The sequence below is a fragment of the Prinia subflava genome, chromosome 3, assembly GCF_021018805.1.
Source record: "Prinia subflava isolate CZ2003 ecotype Zambia chromosome 3, Cam_Psub_1.2, whole genome shotgun sequence".
In the NCBI taxonomy this organism is placed as follows: domain Eukaryota; kingdom Metazoa; phylum Chordata; class Aves; order Passeriformes; family Cisticolidae; genus Prinia; species Prinia subflava.
The window spans coordinates 32,042,092-32,057,911 of record NC_086249.1 but is presented as its reverse complement, the minus strand read 5'-3'; the positions used below and the strand labels follow the sequence as shown (position 1 = coordinate 32,057,911).

Genomic DNA, 15,820 nt, shown 5'->3' with positions numbered 1-15,820 from the left:
AGTAACATTTACCAAATGAAATTAATACTGCTTAGATTGGTTTCTCTATCTAAAAATGAATTATCTGAATTCTATTCATAAACAGTACAGACAGGCAACTCGAGGGAGAAAGCCATGCAGGCTGTCCTAAATGCTCTTGCCAAGGAAGGAATGAATCATTCCCCAAAAATGTTTCTTTACTGACCTCAGGAAGGGCCTTGTTTTTGCCCATAATAAAAATATAAACCTTAGCATTTAAGTATGCCAGGTATAAACAGAGAAGAGAAGAGAGTAGCAGAGGTGCAGTCTCTTGCCCAAGGATCCAGCGATGCGTGGCAAAACAAATAAAATGACCAGTCTTCAGCTTTCAGGCCAGTATTTTACTGCAAACCTTCCCTTCACCTTTATAGTCAGTGTGATCTCTGCTGTGGCAGTCAGTGGGAGAAGGATGACAGCCTGGATGGCCACCTGTAATGATTTAAAATTGGAAGGTTGATGTTTATCTGTTCAGAAATCACTCCTATAGTTCACATATTTTTCAACCAGCACCCCATCACTCTGAGTTATTGACTGCCTGGGGAGCAGCATAAAGCAGAGGAATGTCCCGCTGTAACCTCACTAATGAAACTTCTTTTGCATTGCAGTTGACCTGGACAGGTTGAATGATGATGTGAAGCGTTACAGCTGCACTCCGAGGAACTACTCTGTCAATTTAAGGGAGGAGCTGAAGCTGACAAATGTCGTTTTCTTCCCGCGCTGCCTCCTTGTCCAGCGCTGTGGCGGGAACTGTGGCTGTGGGACCCCCAACTGGAAATCCTGCACCTGCGTGTCAGGGAAAACAGTGAAAAAATACCATGAGGTATTTTCATTCTTTCTTTGTTACTTCTTTGGGGTGTTTTCTGCTTCCATGGATTCTCAAGATTTTTCTCAGAGCTGTGTGTGCTGCTTGTTTATAGACTATGTATGTGTGAGAAAGTGGTGTTGGCAGTATTTATGAGTAAGTTAACTTAGAAGAGGTTGGAATGAACTTTTGCCACCTCTGAGTGGATGCCACCACAGCATCCTAGTGAACTTAGTTTCAAGAATGAGCCTTATGTTGGGCTGATTTCTCCCAGTCAAGGACTAATAAAAAGTAAGTGTATATACCACTGGAATACTCTTTTTAGTAACACAGAGACATGGGTTCCTTGAGATGCTTCATTTCCTCTTGCTTTAAACTTATGCTCACACTTGGAAATTACAATTAAGTCACTTGTAAACTCTCTTCCCTTCCAGATTTATTACTTACAGGAGGTAACTGAATCATTTAGCCTTAGCTGTTTTTTCCCACTCAGCAATTTTTAAGGAAAGCAAAAATTTTGCATGGAAACAGTGCCCGTTATTTTAATCAATTCAGAGCTCCTCTAGAGAGGAAAAACACAAGGAAAGAGCATTTTGTGTTCTTGCCTCTTTCGCAGTATTTTCAGATCAAGTCATGAGGAATATTCCCTAAAGTGAGCATACCTGGGAAAGTTACTTGGTAGTTGCCTTTCAGTTGGAAGGTAGGGTAGCCACGTGCCATGCTGCCTTGCTTCTGACACATATCTCTTGTAAGAGCCTGATTAACCACTTGGCTTAAGGCCCAAGTGCAAATGAACTTCGTGTACGTTGAGGCTGGATGCGATGCAGGCTCGTAATATTGAGGCATTGTCTTGAGAGACCCTGGGGCTGCAATAGCAGAGGGTTGTTGATGGTCAGAACTTGCCCTCACTGTGAGCAGTGTGGTTACTCTTTTCAAAGGTAAGAGATATTTTCTCACACATAACTGCAGAATTCAGCATACTCCACATGCTAGGACTGGAGAATAGTTAATATTTTCTCTAATTTTAAACAAGATGCAAGGGATGACCCCAGTAATTACAGAGCAGAAAGCCTTATCTCAGTAGTAGAAAAGCTAATTGGAAAAAAAATTAATGGGTATAAAGCACCTAGATGACTATGAGCTGATAAAATTAACTCTGAATGCCTTATATATGAATAAATATTTATACAGCACCACAACATTGTACAAGAATGCTAAAAGGACTGGCACCTCCAGAAGAGAGCAGTCAGCCAGACAAGATCAGACATGGATTAGAAGCTGGTTAAGAGATAAAAAGCAACGAGGTGGAAGAGACAAGCAATTTTCTAAATGGAAAAGGGCTATCTGAGGGTGCCCCCAGTACAAATATTATTTCATGTGTGTTCATTCTGTAGGGAGGTGAACAGAGAGGTGGCAAAAATGACAGGTGGCACAGGAGATAACATACTTGAACAGCAGAGAAGGCTGTGAGGCATTTCAGAAGGTCTTTGTAATTGCTTATAAATGCAGGTTAGAAAAGCAGCAAGCATTAGGATGAGTGGTCTCAACTATTTATTCATGTGAAGGGAGGAGGAAGAAATGAGGGGTGGAAATTGGGCTAAAGGTCAAGCAGAGACTCACTGTGAAGAGCTTCAGGAAAACAATTGTTTAGTGCAGTGATAAAAAAAGACAAGTGACAGTCTTCCTCAGGATGGAGATGAAGGGGTAATAACACAGCAGATATTGTGGTCTGGATAAATTCGTGGGAGACTACAAGGTTTTGATGATTGATGCTTAAAAGGACAAAGGCAGGACTAGAAAAAATAAATAGAAGCAGCAAGCATACATCACGAGAGATGTAGGGGAAGATACAGATCAAAAACATTTGTAAGCAAAGTGGCTCAAAAGTTTTGCATCATTTCATTTAGAAAAAAAATTCTAAAGAGAGGACACATTGAAGATAGGAAATAATGAATAGTAGCTGAAGGAAAATTAGAAGTAAAATTATTCCTAAATAATTTTTTCCTTAAGAAAAGAACAAGGGAGAGACAGGAAGGGAACTAATTTAAAATTATAAAAAGCAAATTTTTTTTTCACAGTAAATCTGTATGGAATTTCAACACTTAAATATGAGTTGTGCATAATTCAGAAGATTTCTGAAAGACGTATAAGTCAAATATAATCTAAGGAATCCTGGGTTACACCTGTATCAGAATTTAGGTCAACTGTTGAGAGTAGCTAGAATGAAAAATGCTGATTATAAACATGTTATCAAGCACTTACTTTTTTCAGGTGCTAGGAAACAGTTAGTGCTGGAACACCAGAATATCACACTAGCCAGGTATTGCTCAGCATCAGGATGTCATGACTTATGGCTGCCCCAAATTAATCACTAAATTCAGGAAATTCAACATTCACACAAATATATCACTGCTAATTTATTTTCCTACTCATTTCTACTCTGAAAACCATATGAATTCGAGACAGTGTTTCATCTTTAACATTAAATGGCCTTTGTAAGTTTAAATTTAAATTTTATCCCTTCGGGATGAATTAACAGCTCACTGAGCAGATATTTAACCAAGTGTCTCCCATTAACATGAGTGGAAGTCATGCAGATAAATTCATGTATGACATACTAAAGATGTGTCCATTAGTTTTAGTCCAAAATGTTTTCCGCTTTATTATTAGCTACACACAGTTAATCAGTTTTATTCTTATTCTCCTTTGACACTTTAATTTTACTTAAATACTAAATAGAAAAGGCACTGAGGAGAGGCCTCTCCACATGCCAGTTTTAGAATCACAGAGACAGTTTACTCTTAAAAGCCAATTTGAAACCCACTAACCTTGTCCAGAGAGCCTTTAGTTGTACAACGAAGGATGGAGCTTTACACTTTATGAAATCCCCAGCACCATTAACTTGGTTAAAAAGCTCGACCTTCCACTGCAGGAGGACGTAGGCCAGATTCAAACACAAGTCTCAGTTAATTTGATTTACAGAAGACACCAGAAGGAAATATTAGTTGGTGCAGCAGAGAAGGTGTTTGAAGTAGCTGGAACGGAGTCCTGCAGACCCCAGACCTCCTTCTCTTGCCAGACTGATCTATCCTGGAGCTTCACTTGCTGAGCTCCTGAACCTGCAAGAGCTTTGTGTCCTGCACATGGATATGCTTGTCTTCAAAAATAAAAATGTCTCTGGAGAGAGAGCTTAAAAGTTCCCTGGCATTGCTGAGCTACCCAGTATTTCTGTATGAGAAAGGCAGACAGGCAAATTTTCCAGAAGCGATAGGCTCCTTTTCGGCTTTGTGTGAGTGCTGGAGTAGCTGCATGTTGGCAGCTGTGGGGACCTTAAAGTACAGGGTGTTTCTTGAAAGAGAGACTTCTAGTCCAGAGAGATTTCAAGGTTATCATCTCCTTAAGCTTTTTAGTTCCCTCTCAGTTCCTGTTCAAAGCCTCCCGCTGTAATCACTGAGCACTCTCTCCTAGCCCAGCCTCTCAGGACTAATAGCTATCACATGGAGCCTTTAATTTTCACAAGCTGAAAGTGCTGCTCCAGTTCCTTGAATGGAATGTACAGCTCTTTTCTATCATGTCTGACTGTAAGAAGTGATGCAACAGCAGGAAAATGAGAATATGGGATGGCCACAATAAGTGGTGGCTTTTTCTTTATTGCTCTGGGCAATGTTTACCATGAGATCTTTGGTCTTCTTTACAGCCTGGAAGTTTGCCATGACTTTACCAAAATACTCAGCAGTTTTCAGAAATTAATGGGGTCATAACTTGGGTAAACAGATAGTTTTATTAGTGGGTTATTATTTTTTTCCCTTGCAGGAGTCTTGTGATGGTCTGTGGTTTTCCATGGCTTCTGGGTTTGCTTTGGAGCAGAGCAAATACTCTGGGCAAATATTCACGACTTACCACACAGTGTCACAAACCTTTCAAACCAAACAGGCCAAGTCCTGGCAGTGTCTGAAAACGTCTCTCAGGCATAGTCTGTCATAAGTGGTACTGAGTTATGTTGCAATGCTCTGTGCAAGGGAAAGACAAAGCAATACATGGAAATGGATGTAGCATGCCTTAATCAATGCTCAGCCCTACTGCTGTCTAACTTTCTAAAGTGGATTTAAAGTGTGTTTCCCACTGCAGTTCGTTCCCTTAAAAATGCCTGGAGCTGCTCTTCAAAGAGGCACAGGCTCTAAACTTGGAGACTACTCAGCACAGAGAAGTTGTGTGGGAGCTAAGGCCAGGACTCAGCTCAGGTGTGGCTGTGGCCATGCTATCCAGCCAGCATGCACATACCTCAGAGAAACAAGAAATCAGTTTCCCCATCTCATTGCTGTAACTGATGAGATGTGAAACGAGTTTCCATGGGGAATAAGTGCTCTTAAGGTAGCAACCAGAATTTGTCAGAATGTATAAACCTCTGCAAATACTGTGCTGAGCTGCACAGCTAAGGGGCATATAAGGAAAAAGGAAAATTGGTGACAGCTGATTGCAACTTTTACCTACTTATTTGTCTCTCCTGTAAAGACTGATGTGTTGTCCTCTGTCTATTAGAGCTTCTTCCCCCACCCCCATCCTACCCCTTTTTGAAGCATTATGCCTCCATTCAAGCTTGATGTTGACTGGAGCTTCTCTGGTGCCTTCACAGGACATACATTGAGTTAATTCTCAGAGAGAAGGTTTTATTAGTGTTAGGGTGGCAATTTCATAACCTTTGGTGGCCTTGAGAGAGGCAGTAGGTACCCCAGAGCACACAATACTGTATCTTGGCACAAGTTGCTGGGGCATAAAAGCAGTTTCAACTGAACCCAACATTGCAAAGGGAAAACAAGACAGATGGGATATTATACAGGAGAAAAGAGCAGGAGGGCACAATAGAGAATTAAAAAGTAGAACTTCAGTAACTTCAAAGTTACTGCAATGGAGTTAAGAAATGTAATTAATACAGTTTGATGCTGTCGGGGCTTTTTTCTTTTCTTCTTTTATTTTTCAGGGAAATAAGAAGCAAACCTTAAGGAGGCACTTGAGAGAGAAGACAATAATTCTCACCCTATACTTACATAGGGAAGCATAAGATAACTGGTCAAAAAATGATCCAAATGCTGCTGACACAACAAAGAGAATTTTCTAAGGGATTAAAATTAGCTAGAGTCATCAAAGCAGTGTGCAAGGAATATGGTCTGATTGTTGTATGTCTTGGAGTTGATGTATAAAGTACAAGTATAAAGGAGATAAAAGGTTGTTATGGTAATGAAGGCACAGAATTAGCCTGACAAAAGAGTTAATTCATGGAATATTGTACAAGAAGCAGCAATGGGATTTATTTGGAATGCAAGTACAAGGAAACAGAATGAGTCAGAAAGGACTGCTAGGTCACGAGATGAGCAGAGAGAGCACAGAAGTGCAGTGAGAGAAAAAAAGTTCATTTTTAACTAGGTGAAAAATAAAGTTCTTGGGTTGACATCTGGAAGTTAAGCAAGTGAGACATCCTGTGATACATGTCAGGACAGAGAGGCAGTTTGTGAAGGAGGAACACCTGTACCTAGTCAGTGATAAAACAACAGCTGTAGCATAGTGCACACGTAATTCCTGACAAGATCAGCAAAAGTGAGGGTCTTGTTGATGTCACATATGTCAAAAACATCATAGCTTTAGTGAATGCTTAAGGTACTTGAATTTTTAGCCAATTAACTTTTCTATGTTTGTTGTATTAAAACCAAGTGTTTCTTGTGCATACAAATAAAAAATAGAAACAATAATCCTGTCTATATTTAATAGTCCTTAAGTTTGCCTGCTACCACTGATCAGCAAGCCTTGTCCTTGATACCCTGTAATTATCTCTGGTAAGAAAGAATACATCTTTGGGTCCATGTCATTGGTTTAGGCTATGTTCCTACTAGAGTAAAGGTCCTTGTGCTAAATTATGAACCACATTCCCATAATACTTGGCTTCTTATACTCAGAGCACAGCTAAACTGTGTGTGACCTTTTGATTAGATAACTTTCAAAAATTACGGAGTAAGATTTTTTATGTCTATCTGAACTTGGATCTGTGTCGAATGTTTTGCACTTTTGATGCTTCCTCTTTCATGAATCTCAGACAAATATAATTTGGTTTGCATGCTAGAATGGTGTTATTTTTAGATGTGCAGAAGGAGATTAGATAATGCTGCATAGCAGAATTTTAAAATAAGTTCTGCAAAGTACAAATTTCACTATCTAAAACAGCATCCAGAGTTGCTCACCATCCTCTGTCATGAGAATATGAAGCTAACTAGACATTAGGTAAGCCATAATCATATTATTGATTTTCTGTAAGCTTCTTAAGCTAATCAGAAAGAAAAAAAAAGCTCATTTTTGAGTGAGGCTTCATTTTTCTATTGGTGCTTAAAATACTGGTCAAGAATTGAAAAAAACAATGTTACTGTTGTTACTAATATGTAAATGATAAGTCAAAAATGCCTGTGGGGAACTTTTTTGAAGTTTTGACTGGGTTTGCTATCCCTCTTTGTGTTTTAATGAAACAGAAATCAGCTGTCATGGACTGTCATGGACTGTCATGGCTAAATGTTGCCTGACTTCAAGGGTCAGTGATATTGATGGCTAGGACCATCAGCAAATGATGAAGGGATGGTTCACCTCATCTGGCTTTACTCACTCCCAGTGTTCTGTGAGTCCAAGCTTTGGGCTCCTTTCCTAGTCCCCAGAGCCAGCCCCACCAGAGGTGGGTGTTCCATATGAATCGTTATTGTGGCTTCTATTGGAGACATGCCACATATGGATCAGGGTGAACAGGTTACCTCTGGCTGGGTCCTCTTCCTGGCAGTCATTGCCACTCTGCTGTCCTCAGCCCCTGATCATGTTCTTACAGACCTGATCTGTAAGGGCCATCAGCCCTGGCTTCCTGTGCTCCACAGGTCACAGGAGAGCACCTGCTGCCTCCAGAGCACAACCCAAACTGGTACCATACACCTCCTGGAAAGGCAGTCCTCAAACAGCCTGGAAACCCCCAGTTCCTTGGAGGGCTGTCCAAGTGGTGAGTGGGCCTGACCTAAACAAGTGTGCCCTAATTCCACTTGAAGTTTTTCTGGCTTCAGCTTCCAGATCCTGGTTTTTGTCATGGCTTTGATCTCATTTAAGGATGCTTTCAGAAGCTGGCATCCAAATTCAATACGTGATCAATGAGCAAGATAGCTGGCAAGGAAATATTAGTAAGCACTTCCTTTATATTTCCTACATCACTGCTCGCAAGGAAAGTTATGTGGTGTCTACAGTCATCTTACCTTGAAACTGCTTGGGGGCTCAGGCACATCTACAAAGTAAAATGCAGTCCAGCAGATTGGTGTGCTCCTGTGGGGCTCTCTGCACAGAAAATGCCCTGCTGCTCGTTTTTCATATCACTATAAGCACCAAATCCAGCTCAGATGCAGAAAAATCTGTCTTGATTTTATTTTAATTGTTTTAATAGTTTTGTGGCGATAATTTACTCAGTGTTTGATGAGAGGGTCATGGCTGTAGTTACATGCTCTATGTGAGGCAATGATCTGAGTAGCTGAGGCACTGCAATTTGATGAGAAGTGACAGACATTGATCCTTTAATTTGAAAACTATGAGGTTGTTCATTTTCGCCCCCACAAAAAGAAACACAACTTCTGAGAATTCTAGACCTGTCATATCCATATTTTCTTACAGCTACTGATCCTACCAAGAATGAGTGATAAAGTGCCCTGAACAGAATTTATTTGAATTATTCTCATTAATTCAGTAATTCCTCAGCTTTAAGGCTGTAACCATGTGATAAATAAACAGCAGCAAACAGCAGAATAAAGGGTTGTCTTCCATCTACTGTGGTCACCAGAAATGGCCTTACTTCCAGATTCTTTTCAATTCCCTTGTACTTAGATGAAAATAAAATATTAGGTGGGAGTGAGAGAGAGAGCTTTGAATATCAGTTCTGCGATCAGCTGCTGAAGTAGCTCTCGAGAGGGATCTGGACAGGCTGAATCTGAGACCGCTTGTATGAGGTTCAAAATGCCAGGTCCTGCACTGGGGTCACAACAACCCCAGGCAGTGCTACAGGCTGAGGGCAGAGTGGCTGGAAAGCTGCCGAACAGAAATAGACCTGGGGGTGCTGGTCAGCACAGCTGAACATGATCCAGGCTGTGCCCAGGGGGCCAAGAAGGCCGATGGCATCCTGGCCTGGCTCAGCCATGGTGTGGGCAGCAGGAGCAGGGCAGTGACCGTCCCCCTGTGCTGGGCACTGCTGAGGCCACACCTCAAATCCAGGGAAGGGCAACACAGCTGGGGAAGGGTCTGGAGCACAAGTCTTACACCTGAGGGAGCTGAAGGTGTTTAAACTGGAGTAAACAAGGCTCAGGAGGGACCTTATCACTCTCTCCGACTGCCTGAAAGGAGGATGTAGCCAGGTGGGCTGGGCCTCACCTCCCAGATAATAAGTGGCAGACATAGCCTCAAGTTGCACCCGGGGAGGTTTAAACTGGATATAAGGGGATATTCTGGATATTCTTCTCTGCAAGGGTGGCCAAACATTGGAACAGGCTGTGCAGGGAAGTGAGAGAGTTGCTATTCCTGGAAATACCAAAAAAGCATGTGGGATGTGGCATTAAGGGAGAGATGTTAGTGGTTGACTTGGTGGTGCTGGGATGACGGTTAGACCCAGTGATCTCAGAGGTCTTTTCCCACCTGAAGGATTCTATGATTTGATAATTTCAGCTGTATTCAATCACTGTTTCCCTGTTTTTTCTGAGGAAGTGCCTGACAGTTCATTTTCTTATCAGCAAAGCCTATATACTGTGCTCATGCTTCTTGATAGAAAATACAGGGAAAGTCCCCAAGCTGTCAGATAACTGTCAGGTCTGTTAACTTAAATACAGTCCACATCTTTGCTCTCATCTCATTGCATACTTTGATTTACTCTCAGCTGGAGAAATCAGTTCTACCTACCCGTGATCTTGCAAACTGCCAGTTATCAGGATTCGTCATATTTTGCTGGAAGATGTCTTTAAATAAGGAATTTATCATGGGTTCAGTGACAACATCTGTAGTTGATTTTAAAAGTACATTTTCTTAAAAAAAGCATCTTCGAAGATGTGGTCTGTTTTTAACTCTGTAATAATTGCAGCAACCTGATTGGGTTCAGTTCCTTCGTTCAGTTCCTTGTGGGATGGCAGTCTGATACAGCAAATTGTCCTAGTGTCCATCAGGATTTATTGCATATATGGATGCAGCCAATGTTTGAAATCAATTCAAAGATAGTATATTTTTGTTGCTTAAAAAAAAAAAAAAGTAAAATTATACATTTCTGCATTTTTAACAGGGCAAAGTAACTCTATTTTCCCAACACAGTACAGCAGCATGTCTATACCATGCTTAGGCACAGTCCTTCCTCTCAGTATCACATAGGCTAAATATAAATTTCATCACAAAATGGAGAACAAAATAATAGACTGTGTTCAGTGCTTATCACTTTTGTTATCTCATGACTTTTCTAGCCTCAAGGCATTAATGTCAGAGAACAAATGGTCTCATCCTGAGAGGTGCTAACCTGTCTGCCCTTCCCTACCCACCCTGCTCAGCATCTCTGTTTGTCCTTTGGCAAGTGCTTCACATTTATTTTCTGGGACTTCCTAATTCTGTTAAAAATGCTAATACTCTGTTGATCTGGCAGGCAGCCTCTTATTCTACGTCATTTCTGAAACTCTTTTGTGGTGTTACAACATCAAAATACAGAAACTGCTTTGAAAAAAAAATAGATTGTTGAGTAACAGAGTGATCTGTTAGTTATAAATCAGTAATATCTGTTAGGGCAGAAATGTGGGTGCTTCAGTGGTTGAGGTGTTGCAGACATTTAGGTCCCACTTCCCAGTTGGCCACTGGCTTTGGGGGGGGCATGCACTTAACAGACGTCTCTCCATATTTGAACAAGCAAGAGGAATCCAGCTGATCTAGCAGTCACTTGGCCAAGCTAGCTCTTTTATACAACCTACAGCCCACTTCCCAGGGATCTCAAGATCATCTTGCCTAGATAGAACTTTTCAGAAGTATTTATTATGATGTATACTTCCCTAGGAAGTAATTTTGGTTTTTTGTTTGCTTGACATTATTCACAGTAAATTCTTCAGAAATCATTTAGGTTGAGGCAGAGATTTTTAAGATAAGCCAGCAAAACAGATTCCACAGAAACTTAGTGGTATCTGACACTTCTATACAAGCTCCTTCATCTCCTTCTGCCCTTCACAAGTACTGAAATTTTTGGACCAACTCTAATGATATGTACTTCAGAAATTTCCAATTGTGTAAAAAAAAATGTTCCTTGTTCTTAAAGCAGAACTATTATGCAAGGGAGAGGAGGGACAGGACCACTCAAATAGGTATGGGGCTGCAAAAATGAGCCAAAGGAAACATGCTTGATAGTTCGCATGCAAAGGACCAACTCTGGACATGGTTAGGAAACTGCATGATATAAAGATACCTGGCACAGGAAAAAATACAGTCTGTCCAAGCTCCTTGACAAACAATACAGCAGGATGTCAAAGGGTGCAAAGAAAAAGCTGGAAATAAAATAAAAATGTGTCCAAATTAATATCGGTAAGGGCCATTAAGGGCTGTTGGTGCCCTTGGGGCCCCAAGGCTCTCATCCTCAGATCTCCAACAGCGTTTGCTAATTCAGTGCATTTTTGTTGATCCTCCCAGGTGTTGAAGTTCATCCCTGAGGCTGGGCATACCAGAAGAAGAGGCAGAATCAGGAACAACATGTCCTTGGTAGATATACAGCTGGATCACCACGAGCGTTGTGATTGTGTCTGCAGTTCAAGACCACCCCGATAAAAAAGGAAAAACAAAGAAAGAGAAGAAAATAACAGACACACTAATTGTATCTTACTGGACATTTTCTTTCAAGCAGGATTGCTCTGAGGACCTTTACTCACTAATCATTTGAAATTTGCTACTAGCCTGCCTTTGCAATTAGCAAAAATCATTGCTGTGCTGATTAGTGTCATGGCAACTAAACAGATATATCATACATTTATGCATCAGCATCCAAGAATTTAGGATTGTGGTTATCTGTAGCTAGATTCTGAGGGCTGAGATTTTAAAAGCCCAGTTCCAGTCCTTAGGCACACAGTGCCCACTGAATCTAAATACCAGGTATGTAGGTATTTGTGGTAGCTGGCAATGAAATGGTATTGTGTTTGTTTTTCACTTACCTGTTCCTACACTCAAATTCTGCTCCCATTTCTACCTCCTCAGTTCTCCTGATGGTTGGTAAGGTTTTATGGTGGGTAAAAATGAAAAGAGAATTTGAGCCTGTCGGAGTGCAAAAGGGTTTACTCCACTCTCAGAAGGAACTCCCCAGGATTCTGGCCCAACAGATTGAGATAGAACACATAAAATCCTTCATGACATGAAATTACACATCAGTAAAGTCAAATCTCGCTGTTTGTACTCGAGCAAGTCATGTGCTGAAATTAGAAGATGCTTGGCATAAGCCAGGACCTTGGAGGCGGCAGGGGGTGCAGAGGCTGGAGCTTTTGCCATGGTGGCTCCATGGCAGCCATCACCCAAGTGCTTCTGCAAGAGGGGGCTCCTGCCAGCTCCCCAGGCAGATACCTGTGGGCTGGAACTGATTTTGGTCACTGCCCACCTGCTCTGGATTACTGCCCCTTGCCCAGAGTGGCCCCACAGTTGCCCAAGAGGAGCCCCCTCTACACAAGAAGGGAGAGACAGCCCTCCCCTTGGATCCTGCTTGCAGCAGTTCGAGGAGTGCCGTGCTTTCCTGTGGAGGAGATAAAGATAGGGCACTTGTTTGTTGAAAATATTGATTTGTTTTGCAGTTGTGTTACTGGGAAACAAAGCTGTGTTTGAGATTTAATTATCATTATTTGGTTTGGGGTTTCTTTATTTGTTTTTTAACTTTGTCATATATGCATTAATCTTAGTTATCTGAGGTTAGTTGTCTCATTCCAGCTCTGTGCATCACCATGGTTAAAGTGTTGACAGTGAATTTCTTTTTTTTTTTTGATTGCATTTCCTGAAGCATATTAACTCATTAAGTAATGTCTGTCAGTCATGGAAAATGTGCATCATTTATTAAACTCCAGAAGGGTATTACTAAATACCACCTCATAATAAAATTAGCACTTTAAAAGCTACAGCATAGCTTCCTATGCCTTTTAAACTAATACAAAAGTGCTCATGCTGAAAAAAGAAGAAAATCCTTCCAAACTAGCTTTAAGGATTTTCAAATGCTGCTCCAAAAATGTGGAAAAACCAGGCAGATTTATGTTTTGCAAAGAATTGGAGTTTTGATCATGAATGTAACAGAGGGAATAGGGTGGCACATTTAATGGCTGAGGTTCTATGTTTTATAGTAGATATAGGCGGCATCAAATCATCTTGTCTGTGTTGGCTCTTGTCTTTCTGTCTCTCTGAAAGAGTGAAGAAGGTTGACAATAATGCATTATAATTAGTGGAAAATGGCATGTGCTATAAAATACAAGGCCATCAGTATGTTTTAGTACTCCACAGGTTTGTTACAAAAGCACCCTAATGTTATCATTTTCCCTCTTCATCAGCTCAAGTATTTTGTAAGTGCTTTTTTATAATTTTAGCAAAACTGTTGAAAGATCCCTTAGAAATGTTGTGTTACTTTCTTTCCTGTAATTTAATCTTGGAGATTCAGAAAGTGTGGAGGTTTTATTATTTATATTAATTTTTCCTCTCTGGCTCCCAGATGTCTGTTTAAAAATGCTCCTGAATGGTTACTTGGGAAGTGATTCATCATTTTTCAAAGCAATTCACATTTAAAGAACAGCCCTGTAACCAAAGATTACCACCTTCATTTTGTAGTTCAAGACTATTTAAAGAACATCTCATTCTTTTTCTGTCTCTAGTTCAATAGCAAGATTGACCCAGCCCTTACATGAGTTTTAGCTAAGTTTGGAATAAATTTGCATGCAAGACCTTGGCAGTACAGATTGTTTCTGAGATACCACACTCCTGTTTGTACCTCTGACTGAATCATGCCGAAGCACTCTGATTTCATGGTAACCACTGGCTGCAGGATACACAAGTTTCCCAAGGCTTTGTGCTCTAAGTGGTCCCTGAATTCCCACTCTCCGAGGGGGACTGGGCAGCAGGCAGTGCTGCGCCATGTGTGTGCCACACATGCTCACCCAGTCGCACCCCAACAGCCGCGTGTTGTGAGGGGTGCTCGTGTCCTGACCCAGGGGATTCAGCCTTGTCTGGAAGCCAAAGGCAACTGGGAGAGGCTCTCCCAGTGTGTGCCTTCATCCAAAGGCAGAAATCACCCAGTTTAGGAGCATCCCTTTGCCTCTTTTGACTATACAGAAAGATCAGAATTTTGACTTGGACATCTAAGTGGGATACATGGAGGTAGATAGTATGAATACTCCTTTTAAAAACTGAACCAGATGAGGGTTCAGCTAACTGAGTTAGATAAAGGCAGCAGTGGATGCCAATGTCTGACAGAAAAATTCCGATGCAAAGTAAAAAAAAACATCCTCTTGCTTAATGATGGGTTTACCTTCTTAAATATAAGCTAGCTTGTCACAAGGTTTAAAGCATTACTCCTGGGACACTTACTAGTTAATGGAACCATTCACTGCTTCTTGCTGCCATACAGACACCGTGCTCCCAGCCAGTGCAGGAGGGTCAAAGATGGGCTTCGTGTGGCAATGTGGGAATGATAACATAGATGTGAACTAAGAAAAATGCCTGAAAACCCCAGCCCTGAGATGAAAAGACCCTGGTGAACCCAAATATGAGCAATTTTTTTCCTTTTTATTTATTAGCAGAAATTGCAAAGATGTATCTCCATACTTTCTTTTTTCTCTTTTGTCTTTGTATAATTGTTATGTTGTTTACATACTGTTTTAACTTAAAGAGCAAAGCTGTTAAAAAAAACCTAATCTTTCAGTTTTATTGGTGGAATTGGAACCCCCCAAAATAAATACATTTTCAAAGGCAATTCAGAAAGAATCCTTATTTCAAACCATTCATCAGCTTCTTATTTACTATATTCTTCTGGGATAGAGCCTACTTTCTCAAGTGCAATCTATGTACATTTTTTGATCTCAGTTAAATGCAGCTTTCCTAGCAGTACTTTTTATTTTATGCAGTATGTAATGTGTCTTATCTTGATGAAAAAATAAATACTGCTTTTGAAAGAAGATACTCTGAGTGATTATTGATATTTGGATGAAGAAAAAGCCATTTGTTACTGAAAGACATTTCCACAACATGACGCTGTCCATACTCACAAGGTCTCCTTTTGAATTTCAGCAGTCATTCCCAGGAGCATCAGGGAAGGACCAAAGTGCAGTTTTGGGATAATTGAGTTTGAGCCCCCAAGCTGGCAGAGCTGACAGCTTCCTTGAGGAGCAGCAGCAGTGTGACAGCAGCACAGCATTTCTTAGAGCCAGATTAGGGCAACCCCCTATACTTGGTGCTGATCTCAGCCCCTGCAGGCCTGGCTTGGCTCCAGCAGAGATGTCCGCACTTGTCTTGCTGTAGCTGCTCCTCACTGCCAGAGGAAGCTGCTGCAGCAGCTCTGTGCCTCACCTGAGCAAGGGCAGAGCTCAGCATCCAATGTGTGCAGGGCAGCTGAAGGAGCCTAGGTCCTCTCGAGCTGCCAAATTTGGGCTGTGCTTCTGATTTGGGGCATTTCCTTCAACTTTGCCAGGAGCAGCTTTTGCTGTGTTGCAGCAAACAATAACCTTCAAGGCTTTGGTAACTACTCTCAATTTAAGGTTCTTGTGTTAAGCTGAAGCTGTCTTAGGCCTTCACTGGATCTTGGACTGAATAAGAACATGAAATTTTTTCCCAACTCATTATTCACAAGCTAGATTCTCTGTCTGATAAGGGAAATACAGATAGCTTACAGCACTCTGGGAACCCAGCTTTTTGATCTGTTCTTGTGCATGAGCACTGTTTTTCTGTACAGTAATGCTACTGATCTGAAACAGTCAGCCA

At 41.2% G+C, this 15,820-nt stretch overlaps 1 protein-coding gene across 4 annotated transcripts in view; it reads left to right on the top strand.

Annotated features, from left to right (window-relative positions):
* Nucleotides 1-15,020, top strand: part of PDGFD (platelet derived growth factor D) — a 140,975-nt gene extending 125,955 nt beyond the window's left edge. For all 4 annotated transcript variants that reach the window (XM_063394570.1, XM_063394568.1, XM_063394569.1 and 1 more), the window contains 2 exons: nucleotides 624-838; nucleotides 11,519-15,020. In XM_063394570.1, the coding sequence (XP_063250640.1) occupies nucleotides 624-838; nucleotides 11,519-11,653 (350 nt within the window). In that variant the 3' untranslated portion in view covers nucleotides 11,654-15,020. The remainder of the gene's footprint in view (nucleotides 1-623; nucleotides 839-11,518) is intronic.
* Nucleotides 15,021-15,820: the final 800 nt, after the last annotated feature.